We start from the raw sequence: 17,896 nt of genomic DNA on the forward strand, positions 1-17,896 counted from the left end.
TGTGAAGCACGTCGAGCTGTGCCCTTTGCCTACAGTAACGCCCTGCCTGCCGCTCTGGGAGTTACGACACAGGAGTCAAGAGTTTTAATGCTCTGCCAGTCTCTCAGAGGTTCAGAGAGATACACACACACAATAGAGGCCTCCCGCTGGCTGTCTGCCAAGAACACGTGTCTCTGTAAAACCACCGGTAACACTGAAGCAGTGGACGCACGCTTCCTGAACACAAGGACTTGGCAGGGACATTTGAGGCCCCCTCGCAATCGCAAACTGTTGAGACGACCGTCCGTGGAACTATATCCACCATCCACCATCTCCCTTCCCCGTTGTTGTTGAAATTAAAAGAAGGCAGCCTGCTTTGTTTCAAAATGCATAGGAAAAAGATATTTAATGTTTACCTCTATGGAAGGAGAAAGTTTACTAGGGTCAAAGACAGACTATGGAATACAAAAGAGTAATTGCATATATTCAAATGTATGGCCCAGGATAACAAGTAGAGAAAACAGGTTTCATTGTGTGCTTACAACAGGAAATCAGTTTCTATAGCTTGCTCTAGACAGTCAATTTACTGTTGTGTGGTTTGAATCTTAAATGTAGAAAAATGTCTTATTACATATAATAATTTTCTCTTACACCGTCATAACATCTTACATTTAAAAAAAAAATTGCCGTTTAGCAGATGTTGTTTTTATCCAAAGCGACTTACAACATGTACAATACCAGTCAAAAGTTCGGACACTCAATTGAATGTTTTGACTGGTACTGTGCATTGTACATTGTAAGTCGCTTTGGATAAAAAAAACATCTGCTAAATGGCAAAAACAAAATGTAAATGTAAGATTGGTAAATATAAGAAATGTAAGACCAGTCAAAAGTTTGGACACTCAATTGAATGTTTTGACTGGTACTTCAGACATTTGTCTAAAGTAGCCTAAGTGAATCGTCTAAACATCAGTCCTCCTCATAAGACAGATAATAAAAAATCTATTCTAAGACCAGAGGCCATTGGCAGTCACAATGCTAGAACGCTTTTTAAATTATTAACAGTAAATGAACTGTACAGACAGGGTAGTGGGGGGTGAGGTCTGTACAGGGGGGTAGAGGGGATGGAGAGGTCTGTACAGGGGGGTAGAGGGCATGGAGAGGTCTGTACAGGAGGGTAGAGGGGATGGAGAGGTCTGTACAGGGGGGTAGAGGGGATGAAGAGGTCTGTACAGGGGGGTAGAGGGGATGAAGAGGTCTGTACAGGGGGGTAGAGGGGATGAGGAGGTCTGTACAGGGGGGTAGAGGGGATGAGGAGGTCTGTACAGGGGGGTAGAGGGGATGAGGAGGTCTGTACAGGGGGGTAGAGGGGATGAGGAGGTCTGTACAGGGGGGTAGAGGGGATGAGGAGGTCTGTACAGGGGGTAGAGGGGATGAGGAGGTCTGTACAGGGGAGTAGAGGGGATGAGGAGGTCTGTACAGGGGGTAGAGGGGATGAGGAGGTCTGTACAGGGGGGTAGAGGGGATGAGGAGGTCTGTACAGGGGGGTGGAGGGGATGAAGAGGTCTGTACAGGGGGGTAGAGGGGATGAGGAGGTCTGTACAGGGGGGTGGAGGGGATGGAGAGGTCTGTACAGGGGGTAGAGGGGATGAGGAGGTCTGTACAGGGGGGTGGAGGGGATGAAGAGGTCTGTACAGGGGGGTAGAGGGGATGAGGAGGTCTGTACAGGGGGGTGGAGGGGATGAAGAGGTCTGTACAGGGGGGTAGAGGGGATGGAGAGGTCTGTACAGGGGGTAGAGGGGATGAAGAGGTCTGTACAGGGGCCCCCTGTACAGACCTCTTCATCCCCTCTACCCCCTGTACAGACCTCCTCGTCCCCCCTCTACCCCCCTGTACAGACCTCTCCATCCCCTCTACCCCCCTGTACAGACCTCTCCATCCCCTCTACCCCCCTGTACAGACCTCTCCATCCCCTCTACCCCCTGTACAGACCTCTCCATCCCCTCTACCCCCCTGTAGAGGGGATGAAGAGGTCTGTACAGGGGGGTAGAGGGGATGAAGAGGTCTGTACAGGGGGGTAGAGGGGATGAGGAGGTCTGTACAGGGGGTAGAGGGGATGGAGAGGTCTGTACAGGGGGGTAGAGGGGATGGAGAGGTCTGTACAGGGGGGTAGAGGGGATGGAGAGGTCTGTACTAGGGGGGTAGAGGGGGGGTGAAGAGGTCTGTACAGGGGGGTAGAGGGGGGACGAGGAGGTCTGTACAGGGGGGTAGAGGGGATGAAGAGGTCTGTACTAGGGGGGTAGAGGGGATGGAGAGGTCTGTACAGGGGGGTAGAGGGGATGAAGAGGTCTGTACACGGGGGTAGAGGGGATGGAGAGGTCTGTAGAGGTGGGTAGAGGGGATGGAGAGGTCTGTACAGGGGGTAGAGGGGATGGAGAGGTCTGTACAGGGGGGTAGAGGGGATGGAGAGGTCTGTAGAGGTGGGTAGAGGGGATGGAGAGGTCTGTACAGGGGGTAGAGGGGATGGAGAGGTCTGTACAGGGGGGTAGAGGGGATGATGAGGTCTGTACTGGGTGGGTAGAGGGGGGGTGAAGAGGTCTGTACAGGGGGTAGAGGGGATGGAGAGGTCTGTACAGGGGGGTAGAGGGGATGATGAGGTCTGTACTGGGGGGGTAGAGGGGGGGTGAAGAGGTCTGTACAGGGGGGTAGAGGGGGGTAGAGGGGATGAGGAGGTCTGTACAGGGGGGTAGAGGGGATGAGGAGGTCTGTACAGGGGGGTAGAGGGGATGAGGAGGTCTGTACAGGGGGTAGAGGGGATGAGGAGGCCTGTACAGGGGGGTAGAGGAGATGAAGAGGTCTGTACAGGGGGGTAGAGGGGATGAAGAGGTCTGTACAGGGGAGTAGAGGGGATGGAGAGGTCTGTACAGGGGGGTAGTGGGGATTAAGAGGTCTGTACAGGGGGGTAGAGGGGATCAAGAGGTCTGTACAGGGGGGTAGAGGGGATGCAGAGGTCTGTACAGGGGGGGTAGTGGGGGGTGAGGAGGTCTGTACAGGGGGGTAGAGGGGGGGGTGAAGAGGTCTGTACAGGGGGGTAGAGGGGGGGGTGAAGAGGTCTTTCGGAGGGACAGTCAAGGTCGAGACGTAGCCTGAGAGGTCTGTACAGGGGGGTAGAGGGGATGGAGAGGTCTGTACAGGGGGGGTAGTGGGGGGGGTGAAGGGGTCTTTCGGAGGGACAGTCGAGGTCGAGACGTAGCCTGAAGAGATGGAGGCTTACAGTGGCAGTCACAACAGCATGAAAACCCTGTTCCAGAAGATTCTCTCTTCCTGCCAGGAAGTCCAGATTCCAGCCAAACCCGCCAGGGAGCTGAGGAGAGGCAGGGGGGGTCTCATCTTCACAGAGACAGGGGGTCGTAAAACATAGCTGCCTGTCTCTCTGACCCCCCACCCTCAGGGGACTGTCTGTATGACTGTCATAAAAGGTTGTAGACATCATCTGGTATTAATGAAGCAGGGGTTACCACGGCAGCCCAATTACCGCCCAATTAAACAGCAATCAGCCGCTAATGAAGGACCCTGGCTGAGACCCTGGCTGAGCTCCTACTCAGAGAGGAGAGAGAGGGAGGAACGTGTTCACACACACTGACGTGAAATCACACCATAACACACACATTAGAACATAACACACACATTAGAACTGGCTCTAATGAGGGGAAATTACAAGTAAGCATATGGTAATGTGTCTCTGTGTGTGTGTGTGTGTGTGTGTGTGTGTGTGTGTGTGTGAGAGAGTGTGTGTGTGTGTGTGTGTGTGTGTGTGTGTGTCTGAGAGTGTGTGTGTGTGTGTGTGTCTGTGTGTGTGTGTCTGAGAGTGTGTGTGTGTGTGTGTGTGTGTCTGTGTGTGTGTGTGTGTGTGTGTGTGTGTGTGTCTGAGAGTGTGTGTGTGTGTGTGTGTGTGTCTGTGTTTGTGTGTGGGAAAGGAAGAGGACAGAGTGCCTCCTGTTTTTATCAGCATTGTAAATCAACTCTGCTTGTGGGATGTGGTTAGGGTGATGAATATCTCTGCTGGTAGAATCATACGTGTGTGTGTGTGTGTGTGTGAGTGAGTGTGAGTGTGTGTGTGTGTGTGCGTGTGTGTGTCTATGCCACCTGACCTGTTCTGACGGAAACCTGCGCAGTGCCAAGACAAACTTCCGGAGGCCTCTCTCTCTCTCCCTCTCTCTCTCTCTTTCCCTATAGGAGGGTTAGGGTTATATATATAGCTCCCATAGCACCAGTGTCCTCACCAAGCCAAGGTGAGTTTGGCAGGATCAGTTCACAGCCAAGCGACTGGATGATAATAATAATAATAATAATAATAATAATAATAATAATAATAATAATAATAATAACCTTTATTTGTATAGCACTTTTCCTGCAAACGTTGCAGCTCAAAGTGCTTTAACAAAATAATATAAGATTGACTTTAAGATTTAAACAAGTAAATACATACAAATATATACAATATATACAAATATATAGATTCATCAACTAACATTAAGTTAGTTTTTAGTCTTGACATATTTGCTGAGGTTGCATTCCTAATGTAAACTGGCAGTGCATTCCACAATCTGGGTGCATAAAATGAGAATGCAGCCTCGCCAAATCTCTTCTTCTTTTGTACATGTGGTACACAGTGAAAACCAGCGTCAGAAGACCTGAGAGCTCTATTGGGGGCTGATATGCTAGCGAAACGGTCTTTTCTGATTATTCTGGTGCTGTGCCAGTGAGAGCTTTTATAAAGAATGTGAATGAATGAATTTCTAAAGGATGTGTGTGTGAACGGGGACACGTGCGTCTGGATAAACTGTGTTTGTCGTTGGCGTCTACGTGTCCCCACTTGTCTTCTCTCTCTCTCTCTCTCTCTTCGACAGCGCCGCCTTAGATTATAGAGAGAGGGCGTGAGACTGCAACACTAATCTCATCGCAAAGGCGGTGTGTACAGTAACAGGGCTGGATGTGTCAACGTTTCACCACCATCATCACCTTTCACAATCACTTTCAGAGTACTGTACGTACATCTAATACACAGTATAAAGAACACAGTGTCCTCCCCTCTGCTGCTTGTTTGTGAAACGGAATACACACCCGCGTCTGAAATCTGGTTGTTGAATAAAACTCTAACTAATCTTCTGTTGCCCCAAAACAAGCAGAGGTGCCGTACACGGTACACACACCATCCATCTAGCCGCACCATCAATTCTGTCTTTGTCAGGACTGTAAACACTCCCTTTATTGTCCTTAATCAGCTTTAAATGGCAGAACTAAAGCCTTCCTCCCCCCTCCTCCTCCTCCTCCCTCCTCCTCCTCAGTGTCTGTCCCTGCCTGTCTCTATTGGTGGTTGAAAGGCTTCAGTGATTCAGGGCTTTTTTTTTACAGAGGCGGGCGGCACAGTACCAGCCAAGACTACAAAGACTGGCAGGCAGGTAATCATCACACACATCACACGGCCTTCAGAACCAGAACCGAGGCTCCGTGGGCTGAACAAAAGACATTGTGAGGATGCGCCACAGTGCACCCGTCCTCTCCTGCATGACACAGCTCTTTCTGCCTCTTTCTCTGACGCTGTTTTGATGCCTTTATGGTGCTAGTTTACGCTGCTCGCTGCACCCAGTCGGCATGTTGTTAGACCTCACAGAACAGGAATCACAAGGTGTTTAGATGATATATAATGGTAATGACACAGTAATAATAACCTATGTGTTGTTTATTTGGGATTCATTTAACACACAACAGTGGATCATTCAGTGTTATTCAGTTATTCTGTAATAAGTAAGTAAGTGCAACTGGTATGATTTAGTTATCATTATTACATCCAAAGAAAATCTATTAAATCAGCCAGATTATGAACAACGTGAACAACGTGACCGATGGTTCTCGAGCCTAATGGCAGGAGCCTATCTCCTGTTTCCATAGCGTGAGGCAGCTTGATGTACAAGTACACCCCCCTGGACATGACGCTGGTATGTCGCAGGGTCTTACCCCCCCCAACACAACCCTTAATGCTGAGTGCCAAGCAGGGAGGCATCGGGTACCATTTTTATAGTCTTTGGTATGACTCGGCCAGGGATCGAACTCACGACCTCCCAATCTCAGGGCGGACACTCTAACCTCAAGACCAATGAGCTGGTTTAATATGACAATGTTAAATGACAAAACATATTAAAAAAAAGACAACAGACAATGAAAACATATGAAAACACAACATTGAAGGGTCTGCTCTCTCACCACTAGTCCTCCTCCATAACAACCATCGCTAGGGTGTGTTCTATCGTGTTCAGCAGGCCCGCCTCTCCGCTGCAAGCCCCTCCCCTCCACTACAGGCCCCTCCCCTCCACTACAGGCCCCTCCCCTCCACTGCAGTTCAGATCAATAATTATCGCAGGGGGGAGCTGCCTTATCTCTCAGTAGCCCTGCCAGGTATTGACTCAGCCAGGTATTGACTCAGAGACAAGCCAAGCTGCAAGCCCTCCACCCTTCATCTGGAGAGAGATCAGGCTGCTACTCACTACTGAGAGGTGCCTGTCAGTCACACACACACACACACACACACACACACACACACACACACACACACAACGCCTTCGCAGGGAAGGGCACACTGCTGTACAGCACCACCAGGGCTAACCTAAAGCGCGGCATCCGGGAGGCCAAGGCAGACCACAGAGAGAAGATTGAGGAATGCTTCCTGAGCAACTACTCCAGGCGGGTGTGGCAGGGGGTTCAGCACATGACAAACTTCAGAGCCAACAGGCTCACAGCCACAGAGGACGACCCCCTGCTGGCGGAAAAAGCTGAACTCCTTCTACGCCCGGTTCGACGAGGGGCGAACGGAGGTAACCACAACACAAACACCACTCTCTCCAGCTCTCAGCAGCCTCACCCTCACAGAGCATGAAGTGAGACGCGTGCTGAAGGCGGTGGACCCCAGGAAAGCCTCAGGGCCGGATGGCGTCCTGGGACGGGTGCTGAGGGACTGCGCCGACCAGCTGGCCGGGGTTTTCACCAACATCTTCAACCAGTCCCTGTCCCAGGCCACCATCCCACCCTGCCTGAAAACCTCAACTATCATCCCAGTCCCGGAAGAAAAGCACGGTGAGCTGCCTAAACGACTACCGCCCGGTGGCACTCACACCAATCATCATGAAGTGCTTCGAGAAACTAGTCCGGGCCCACATAGTCACACGCCTCCCGCCCAACCTGGATCCATACCAGTTCGCCTACAGAGCCCACAGGTCCACAGAGGACGCCATCGCGACGACTCTCCACTCCACTCTATCCCACCTGGAGAGGGGAAACAGCTACGCGAGACTGCTCTTTGTGGACTTCAGCTCTGCCTTCAACACCATCCTTCCAGACAGGCTAGTGACCAAACTACTAGACCTGGGACTATCACACTCTATATGTGCATGGATCAAGGACTTCCTGTCCGACCGCCCCCAGAGGGTGCGGGTGGGCTCCCACACCTCCACAGCCCTCAGACTCAGCACTGGGTCCCCCCAGGGCTGCGTGCTAAGCCCCATCCTCTACAACCTCTACACCTACGACTTCACCCCCGTCCACCCCAGCAACTCCATCGTAAACTTTGCAGACGACACCACCGTGGTGGGCTGCATCTCGGGGGGGGACGAGTCGGCGTACAGGGATGAGGTAGAGCAGCTGAGCAAGCTGTGCAAGGTTAACAACCTGCTGCTAAACCAGTCAAAGACTCAGGAAATCATCGTGGACTTCAGGAGGAAAAAATCTGAGGTCCAGCCCCTGCTCATCGACGGAGGGAGCGTGGAGAGAGTCTCAACCCTCCGATTCCTGGGGGTGCACATACAGGATGACCTGTCCTGGAAGAACAACACAGCAGCCATCATCAAGAAGGCACAACAGCGGCTCTTGTTCCTGAGAGTCCTCAGGAAAGACCACATCGGACAGGAGATGCTGGTGGCCTTCTACCGCTGCGCAGTGGAGAGCATCCTCACCTACTGCATCTGCAACTGGTTCTCCAGCTGCGCAGCCGCAGAGAGGAATGCGCTACAGAGAGTCGTGAGAACGGCCCAGAAGATCACCGGCGCCCCCCTCCCCTCTCTGGAAGAGCTGTACAACACACGCTGCCTCAGGAAGGCCTCCAAGATCTCCAGAGACCCATCCCACCCTGGGTACGAACACTTTGCTCGGCTGCCCTCGAACAGGCGGTACAGGACCATGTTCGCAAGGACAAACAGACTGAAGCTCAGCTTCTACCCCAGGGCCATCCAGGCCCTGAACACAGCAAAGACCTAGGTTCTGGGCCCTGGACAGTCTGGACGGATTGATGGCAGCTGCTGGATTGAAAATCAGGTGTAGTGCTGAGGCACAAATGTGTACATTTCAAGCCTGCAAACTGCAACACTTTAAATGAATGTGCAATAACACTATGTGCAATATGACAACCCTAGGGTACATAAGGTTTCAGAGAATAGGAAATGTTAGAATAGGTATAGCATAGCATAGAGTACAGCAATAGGTTAGAATAGGTATAGCATAGCATAGAGTACAGCACAGTGTTTTATTTGTACAGTATAGCATAGTGGATAGTGTACATAGCCTTTATTTGTGTAAACCAGCTCCTTTCCCTTTTTTTTTTTTTTTTTTTTTTTTTTTTCTTTCCTAGCACCAGGGGAGCCCCCCCCTCCCAAATTTCGTTGTTTGGTACCTGTACTATATCAATGACAATAAAGACCATTCATTCATTCATTCATTCATTCATTCATTCACATACAGACACAGACACAGACACAGACACACACACACAGAGACACACACACACACACACACACACACACACCAGGCTTAACAGGCACTGTCTTACTACCCATCTAGATATTAATATAAACCCCTTGTCTCTGCTCAAGGATAAGGCTTTCCTTGTCTTAGAAACACACAATTATTAAACCTATTGGATCAGTGCTTGGGGGGGGGGGGGGGGGCGGGGTCATCTGCTCTGCGACCTCCAATCATAATGGATTCATTTGTTAACATTTCAAACACATGAAACACATGAGCATGCCTCTTCTACACAAATAGTCTACTTGTATGAAAATATCACTCCTATCATCATTCATCATGTATGTTTTCCACAGGGATCATAGTTTGCGCCAGAGACATTGTTCACCCAAGCCGTATCAAACCTAACGGGAGTTCTACAATGCAATGATCTTGTATGATTAGCCCTATTCTTCTCTTATTCAGAGTAAAAGTCCCCCTCTCTCTAGATATCCTCTCACTCATCGGTGGTGTAGAGAACAGTGAACAACACTATTTTTAAACAACAACCACAACTTGACTTCTGTCATCTCTGGACCTTTACCCCCCCCCCACCCATACTGGAACTGACCACAATGACCACTTCCTCTCATTGGTCATCCATCGCCATAGAAACCCCCCCTCCTGCAGAGTGTCACGGCAACCAATACAAGGCATGGGGACAGTTGGATTTCAGACCTTCTAGAATAGAATCTCCTAGAAGAATTTAGAAGATTGTCCTGATAAACTTCCGTAATTGGTTAGCATATGTTTACTTATTACTTAGTTACAGATTACAAAATAGATTTACGGGTGATGGGATGAATTGTGATTCTTCACAGATGTATATCTCATATCTCACAGCAGTCACATTGCCACAGCCTTGTCAGACAGACAGAAAGAAGTGTTTCTGGTAACTGAATCACCCGTAGGCGTTTTCCATGTCTTGGTTTAATGAGTCATATTGAAAAGTTGTTATTGCGTAGTGGCCCAAAGGAGTAGGCCCAGAGTAAAGCCTTGACTAACAGACACAGACACACACAGAGACACAGACACACACACACACACACACACACACACACACGGTTGGCTGTTCAAGGACCAGCAGGAGCTTATCTGGTTGGCTCACAGTCAACAAGGGCAGCAAGGCTACCAACTGGAGTCAGCCTGTTAGCTCAGCTCACTGACCCTGGAGGCTAAAGACAAGAGTGGAAATGTGAACAATTTACAATATTCACCAGAACCAAGACAAGACATAAACCAACATTCAGTTGAATTGCTTACTGATTCTAACTAGAAAGGAACACACACACACACACACACAAAAACCCCAGACCAATTTTTTCTAAATGATACAGGAAGATATCTAAATAAACTACTGTTTGTGTGGCATTGAAAATATTTCCTTTGTTTTGTACTGAGCGGCCAGGAACCAATCCTAATTCAAACTGAGTGTTTTTTTCAGTTTTTTTTTCTTCTTTAGTCTCTTTTGAACCACCAAGCAGGAAGTAGCAGCTGACAGCACAGCGTCAGTTCAGTACGGCACAAAAACAAGAAAGCATAGAATTCAGAAACAGCTGTATGTTTGCTCCAACATTTGTGCAGCAGCCACCCAACCCCCCAATGCAGAGTCAAATGTGTCAAAGTCATGTGGTTTTGTAGTTGTGTTCCACTCCAGTTGAGTCCAGCAGCTGGACTTCCTGTTGTGCACATGGGGTATAGTTAAAAAAAGGGTGCGTTCATAAATACGCTCTGGAAATCTGGTCAGTACTCACAGAATGCCTCTCTTATTCGATGAAATTACTTGGTCCCTTTATGATGTTGAATCCAGTGTGCTCTCTCAGAGCGTATTCACGAATGGACCCCAATTCTCCCCCCTTCAATGGTAGCACTAACAACACTCATCTAAGGGTTGACTACTGCCTTCATCAACAGTTTTCAGAAGGAAGAACATACACCAGGAAGACAATATGTTCCTCACAGGGTCTCATAACAGCAGTCATACTACAGAAGATACTGTCACACTGCGGCCCGATATGGTTGTCTTTGCTAATGCACAGCTCTGAAGAAAGACCTTGCATTCTTGCTAGAACCCTCCGATTCATTCTGCCACACCTAAAACCCACAGCTCTGACATTTAACTATAAGTAAGACCTTTCTGAGCAGAACTTTTTCTATTGGGTGTGCTACACCTGCTGTCTGGGCAGAGTGTATGTGCAGAGTGCATACTTCACATCACAATAGAAAAGCAGTGAATAATTAGCCGATTACACTCGTGTCTTTAGCATGATTCACCATCTTGGTCACACTTGACATTAAGGTGTCCCCATACCTGTTTAGTAACCCTGTAATTAAAGTGATATTATATTGACATGCTGTTACATAACACACATTGCTCTGCATTTATATTAATGGAAGTGAATGGTTTGTGTTATTACTGCATTAATAAGTAACATGCTTATATATTGCCTAATGTGCATGAAACACACATATATATATATATATATGCCGTTTCTTGAGTAATTGCTGTTACATAACCTAACGTTAAGTGTTTACATATTCTTTCCTGTAATGGATTTATGAGTGCTGTCAGGATGTCAGGATATTGATTTAATAAGGACTTGACTCAAATAGGACCTGATTACGGAGATCAGTCAAATTAATAAAAGCAAAACAAATCTATAGGCTTTGACTAGCTTATCTTTTCATACCATTGACACTAAATCATTTGTAATCTGCTTCCAAGCTCTGTCCCTACAAGATAAGGACTATTCGCGTTCCATTCATACGTTTCTGTCAAAAACAAGAGAAGAAGTGACACAATTTTAAAAAGACTTTTTTTTTTTTTTTTTTTAATTAGACATTACAATGACATTGTTCTGTACATGGTTCTCCAAGTCAACATCGGAGTACGAGAGCTGAACCAATAGATGACATCATCATTTCACCAGTAGGTAGGCAGCTCTCATCATGACATGACAACTCTGCTGTAGGGTTATTGTACTTCAGTACACATGCTGCAGACACAGGCGATAGGATATCAACAACATCTCATTCTCAGAGACGCAGCAATGGTAGTGGGGCTGAGAACTCAAGAGCTGAATAATAACATTCCTTTGGAAATATCGAGTCGATCGACTACACAACCATCAATGTTACCCACCATGAACTAAAGCCGCATTCTGAAAAGCATGTTTGAATTACCAGAGGCCTGTTTTAGCTAATTGATGCTTGAGCACAATTTTGGGAAATAAAACGTGAGTATACAAAAAACATGGTCAACTTATTCAGCATACGATGCCCTCCATAGGGGAATCACTTTGTGCAAATGGGTTGGGTCTAAAACACTGCATCTCTCAGGTGATCCATTACAATGTCCAGGATGTTGACAATGAAATGTAAGCAACAGCAATACACATTTCTGTATTAAAACATGTGGAATATGGTGTCGAAGGCTTCCCCAAAACAAGCTCAAAACTCTCACGAAGACCCTGTCTGTTATTTAGTTCATCAAACCCAAAAGTATTTTTACTGGGATAGTTCAGCCAAATTACATCATTCTGCATTGGTTCTCACTTTGAAACCAATCTATGGACAAGGAGTGACTGCGATCCATGGTTTGGCTTTGATTACCTGGCCACCTAGAACCACCTAACCTGGGTGGTTCTAACCTAAAACCTAGAGTCAATGTCCTCTGAATTCACGTGTTTTACATTTCTTGCAGAAATCATCTGAAAGTAAGTTGTAAGACTTCAATGCACTTCCAGATGATTCCAGTATGACATGTCAACCATGTCAGTTTGTGGGGGCATAATGGGTTGGTATCAGTGGCTAGGTAAACATAGCCTGGATTGAAGTTTGTCCTTCTCCAGAAACTGCTTTCAAGGTAAGAAGAGAACAAGTAACAAGTCATTTTGTAATTTGGGTAAACTGTCCCTTAATTTACAGGCATGACTGAATCAAGCCATAACCCATCAGCTCCATTAGAAAAAATATAAAAATGGGATAAAGAATATGTAAAGGAGGTCATCTCTGTAGTTGTGGATTATGAACCCATTTAATTGATATTTATCATCAAGCAACAAAATGTATTAATGTGACAGGCCTGCTACAGAGTTTAAACAAACTATAAGCCAGCAAACCCCGGTTTATAAAGATAAATTAGTTATAGGGTCAACAAATTAATCAAAATAAACGGAGATAATCAAACTTTTTCTTTATTATATTCATTTGAGAAGTAAAAGTTATTTGTTACTTGCCTCAATTTTGACTTTTTTTTTTCTCGTAGTTTTTTTTAATCTAAAACAGTCATCACGAATCATCACCTCAATCATTAAGATTTGTAATTGGATGTTAGCCATGTCAACCCCTCATATAGTCCGTCGCCCGTGGTCGCACAGGAGGGCTGAACATACCAGTTCCTATCTCTGATGCGGGTCAAGCCTAGTTTCTCCTGGATCTCGTGCGGCTTCATGGCGTCGGGCAGATCCTGCTTGTTGGCAAAGATCAGGATGATGGCGTCCCTCATCTCCCGGTCGTTGATGATGCGGTGCAGCTCCTGTCTGGCCTCGTCGATGCGGTCCCTGTCCGCGCAGTCCACCACGAAGATCAACCCCTGCGTGCCCGTGTAGTAGTGCCGCCACAGGGGACGTATCTTATCCTGGCCCCCCACGTCCCACACGTTGAACTTAACGTTTTTGTAGGTGACAGTCTCAACGTTGAACCCTACGGTGGGGATCGTGGTGACCGACTGTCCGAGTTTCAGTTTGTAAAGGATGGTTGTCTTCCCGGCGGCATCAAGTCCAAGCATCAATATTCTCATCTCCTTGTTGCCAAATATCTTCGAAAGCATTTTCCCCATCTTGTAAACAGTGCATAAATATTCCGTTCCAGATGTAAAAAAAAATAAATGCAGTCGGATCCTTTAATATATCCCTTCTTGTTGTGAACACTTTCGGTTTTCAATTTGTGATCTATCTGCTTGGTGGTGAGAGCATAACTCAGCAACTAGCTATAGGAAGATGCAATGGGCATGTATGGTTGGTAACAGGACTCTCACACGGGGCCATGTGGGACTTTCATCAATGCTTTCCAACGTTTCGGCACATAGGACTGAATCCTATGAGGTGCAGTAGCATAAATAATCTGAGAGGTTAGAGGCTAAAATAGCACTAAGACTAAGAACTTCTTAGTTGTAGCTGTAAAAAAAAATCATCAAAATGTTCATTTTCAGTTTCCCCCCCAATCGATTACTATTGTATTGGCATCAGATTTCAGGATGGGAAGGGGAGTGGTGGGTGGTGTGGGTCCATTGAAAACAGGCCCTCCTGTATCCCTGCGGCCTGCGGTGTGCTGACCTCCTCTGGGTGGGTGTGTGTCCCCAGGTCCCCCTCGTCCTCTCGCCCTTGTTCCTTCAGCACCACCGGCACCGAGGCAGAGAGAAAAAAGCCAAATGTCTGCAGCTATTCCATTAAACGTGGCGCCGGACCGTCCAAATCCTTCACAGGAGAGCCCGTTCCCCTCCTAACGCTTCGGTGACAACGGAGGTCATTTATTCTGGGAGAAGTACAGGAAATTCCCCTTCTTGTCCCCCTAAAAGACAGGAGAGGTTTGGGGAGGAGGAGTGTCAGGAAGCTCAACTTAGCAAGCAAGCTAGCTAAGCTAACGTTAAGCTAACGGTCAGCTAGCCGGGCGATTTCAAGCTGTAATTGTAGTTGAAGGACACACAACATGCCAGTAAGAATCAATTCGTTTTCGTTCCTAGTCTCTTAACACAGTTCTCAAAATTAAAAATATCAATAATTACCGTCCGTTTCCCCCGGTCTCTCTCGGTTATTTCCACCCAGCTTTCGTCTCTTCTCTCCTTCGCTTTTTCAGCCGAGTTGCTGCTCCGGAAAGGTGTGGGTCTACATTCAGGGTTGCCAGATGGGATTGACAATTTCCAGCCTGACCACAGTATAAAAACCGCCGGATCCACACAAACAACAGCCTATTTGGGAGGGAATACATCCAATCTGGCAACACTGTCTACATCACCCGCCACTTCCTCTCTCGAGCATTCAGTTCGCTTGCGCACGAGCCGCCTGTCGTCTGCAGCGCACGCACCGAACACTGAGGCTGCGTTCGTGAATTCGCTCTGGAGTCTGATCAGCACTCATGGAATGCCCCTCGTCCAATCAAATTACTTGGTCCCTTCATCACGTTGAACCCAGTGTGCGCTCCGGCGCTCTCAGAGCGGATTTACGAACGCAGCCCTGAGATTAGAGTACGAGTAGGACGCCATTTCGGCTCACGTGCATTGTCCAAAAATGCGGACAATTGCTTTTTGCAAAAAGTAAATGCCGGATGCATGTGAGGAGGCAAATGCCAGTGAATTAATGACATGTCATTGTAATACGTGAGTTGTGCAGTGGTTCACAATGCATCTGAGTGTCGCTGCAGAACTAAGAAATAATGCCGCATTGTAGTGCATGATAATAGTAACTCGCCAACCTCCCCTGAAACATATTGATTAGTAAGCACATAGTTAGGGTAATTCCTGAAGACACTGGAACAAACAGCATTGAAAGCCTATAAAGGCAACCAAATAGTGGCACAGCCACATAATAAATAGTGTTCAAGATTAGTTTAGAATTGTATGTGATGTATTATTCAGTCAAAGCAGGTAGCCCACATCTGCCAAAAAACATAAATATAGGCTATTAATATGAACCAACACTATAATTATCCAAGTGTTGGGAGATCCAAAGGGTAATGACACCACCATGTGGTAGACATTGTAAGCATATCTTCCTCTCGCAGCCAAGAGGCCTCGGTTTACAAGTTCACTGTCTTCTTGGAGCACCAGGTGGTGTTACTGTCTGTTTTGATGAATGGTGTAAGCCTCTGTGTGGATCCAACTGGGAATGATACTCCTGTCTCTGCAGACTGTAGTCTGCAGTGCTGCTGATGGAGGGCCCCATGGCCTGTGGGTTGGTGTAGGGGTCTAGCTGGCCCCAGCTAGGCTCCTTGAGGCAGTCGGTTGACAAAAGCAGGTGCTGCCATTTCCTGAAGGGTTCGGTCATCTGTATCATCGCCACGTGTCTATCCCTCACGTCTGCAAACGTCACAGTCGTCCAGGTTTGTTGTTGCCTCCTCCTCCCATCTATATTTGTCTTATCACCAGCCGGATCACAGAAGTCCAAACCTGGGCTGTCAAGGTTGGGGTGTGATTTCTTCTCAACGTCACTCCTCCTACCATCTGTAGATATTCCCCTCCGGGCCCTTGAACTCCCGGATCTCCTGCTCCCTGTCGGTGCTTCGTGAAGGCTGGGGAGAGTGGAGCTGCACGGAGCCTTTGCCCTGGAGCTCAGGGACGAGGTACAGCTGCCGGACCTCAGTTTCCCGAGCGCCCTGCGGTACTGTCTCTGCTGCAGCTCGATGTCCCGCATGCAGAACCTGTGCTCCAACTCCAGGCTACGGAGCAGGCCCCGGTGCTGCTGGATCTGGTACCTGTGTAGGCCATGCTTCGTGGCGGTCGACGGCTGTCGTTGCATCTAGTTGACCTTTAGATGATTCCAACTTTTGGGAGAGATGATTGCACACAACACAACATGGAAGTCCACCAGGAATCAGTCCAGCAATCAGTTGTTTTCACAGACACAGCATCGATCGACAACTTCCTCATTTGATTTTCCCAGTAAATCAATGCCTCAATATTTAATGTCAGATTACTAATGTATACTCATGTATCAAAAATAAAGAGTCTAAAACAAACTATGTTCTTGAATAATCCAAACAAATGACACTCACTTGAGGATCGAAAGAATCAGCGTTCACACATCTCTGCCTCCAGGTCGTCTAACCCCCACATGAGCATCTTCAAAGTGAAAAGGTTTGTTCTGTCCCTCTCTTTTGGGAGTCTCTCTCTCTCTCTCTTTCTTTCATCATGTCATCTAATACTCTGATAGCCATAATGGATATTGGCAGTCATGTGATAGCGTGATAAACGTTATATACACATGCCTTCTGGATTTCATTCACTTTGTTTGAAGAAGCAATTGAATCCCTGTTGCGTGGACAGGTGACATATGAGGCAATCAAATCCAAACCAAAGTCATAATAATATAAATTAAAAAACCTGTAAACCCCAAAATATTGGGATAAGGGACAGTGTGAAAATCAGTCCATTATTCAGCCACATCTCTCAGGACATCAGAGGGATAATACAAGGAGCTTAGTGGTTGTTGTGGGGTAAGAAAGAGACAATGACAGACGTGTGGCTATGAAATATTTACAGCAGAGTTCAAATGACTATAACCTCTATGTAGACGACACTGTGAGTGGTTGATCATTAATGTTTCACAAACCGGGTCTCATTCACTGTCCTTCCGAACTGGGGTGTTTAATTATAGAAATTGTGAGAAAATATTCCCATTTCAGTCTTTCCCTTTGCAATCTCATCAGAAATGTGCATACATTTGAAAAAATAAATCATGCATTTGATGAAATCACTTGCAATTAAAACATGTCATGTTGAAATCTCAACCTCATCGGATATTGATGAACTGGGAAATCTGAAGCTATATTAACTGGAGACATCATTGAATATGCCAGAGAAGGAATGACAACCTTACTGAAGATTGAATTCCTCACTCCAAAAAATCTAAACAACACAGTACAATTTGGTCATTAGGCGTCACAGTTTTTAATGAAAAATATGTAGGCTAAAGCAAAGTTTGATGGTAATAATATTTGTATCTGACTCAAAAAAATGTAATGGACACTTCAAAGTTTGCCATACAGTATGTAAATTCCATTAGACGTTGTGTCTAAAAATGCTACTTTGGAGACATGGGTACTTGTGCGCCATCTACTGGGTGGGTGTCGCCAATGCATTTGCACATCTTATTGAAAAATAACTTTATATAAGGTAAAGGACCTATTGGTTAATTTGTCCCCACAGATGCTTTTGACAACTTTATTAAGGATAATGTTCGAAAAAGTGTCTGCCTATGCAGTTCCGCTCTAAAAATAGACATTTAAGGTTTCTTTTAGTATTTATTTCCATTTAGGGAAAACGTTTTGGCCTAGGCCTTCATCAGTGTCATGCAGTGGGCATACAATAATG

General features: G+C 46.8%; 1 protein-coding gene across 1 annotated transcript; it reads right to left on the bottom strand.

The window, feature by feature from the left end:
- Positions 1-11,655: 11,655 nt before the first annotated feature.
- On the bottom strand, positions 11,656-14,666 carry arf6b (ADP-ribosylation factor 6b). The gene is made up of 2 exons (XM_080548900.1): positions 14,594-14,666; positions 11,656-14,379 (listed from the first exon to the last, which is right to left on the bottom strand). The coding sequence occupies exon 2, from the start codon at positions 13,646-13,648 to the stop codon at positions 13,121-13,123; it is 528 nt and encodes a 175-aa protein (XP_080405026.1). The 5' UTR covers positions 13,649-14,379; positions 14,594-14,666; the 3' UTR covers positions 11,656-13,120.
- Positions 14,667-17,896: the final 3,230 nt, after the last annotated feature.

This window comes from Nansenia antarctica (genome assembly GCF_963989245.1).
Source record: "Nansenia antarctica genome assembly, chromosome: 1".
In the NCBI taxonomy this organism is placed as follows: Eukaryota; Metazoa; Chordata; class Actinopteri; order Argentiniformes; family Microstomatidae; genus Nansenia; species Nansenia antarctica.

Coding starts and splice junctions, on each gene's coding strand:
- arf6b (XM_080548900.1), bottom strand. CDS start 13,648: ATGGGGAAAATGCTTTCGAAGATATTTGGCAACAAGGAGATGAGAATA.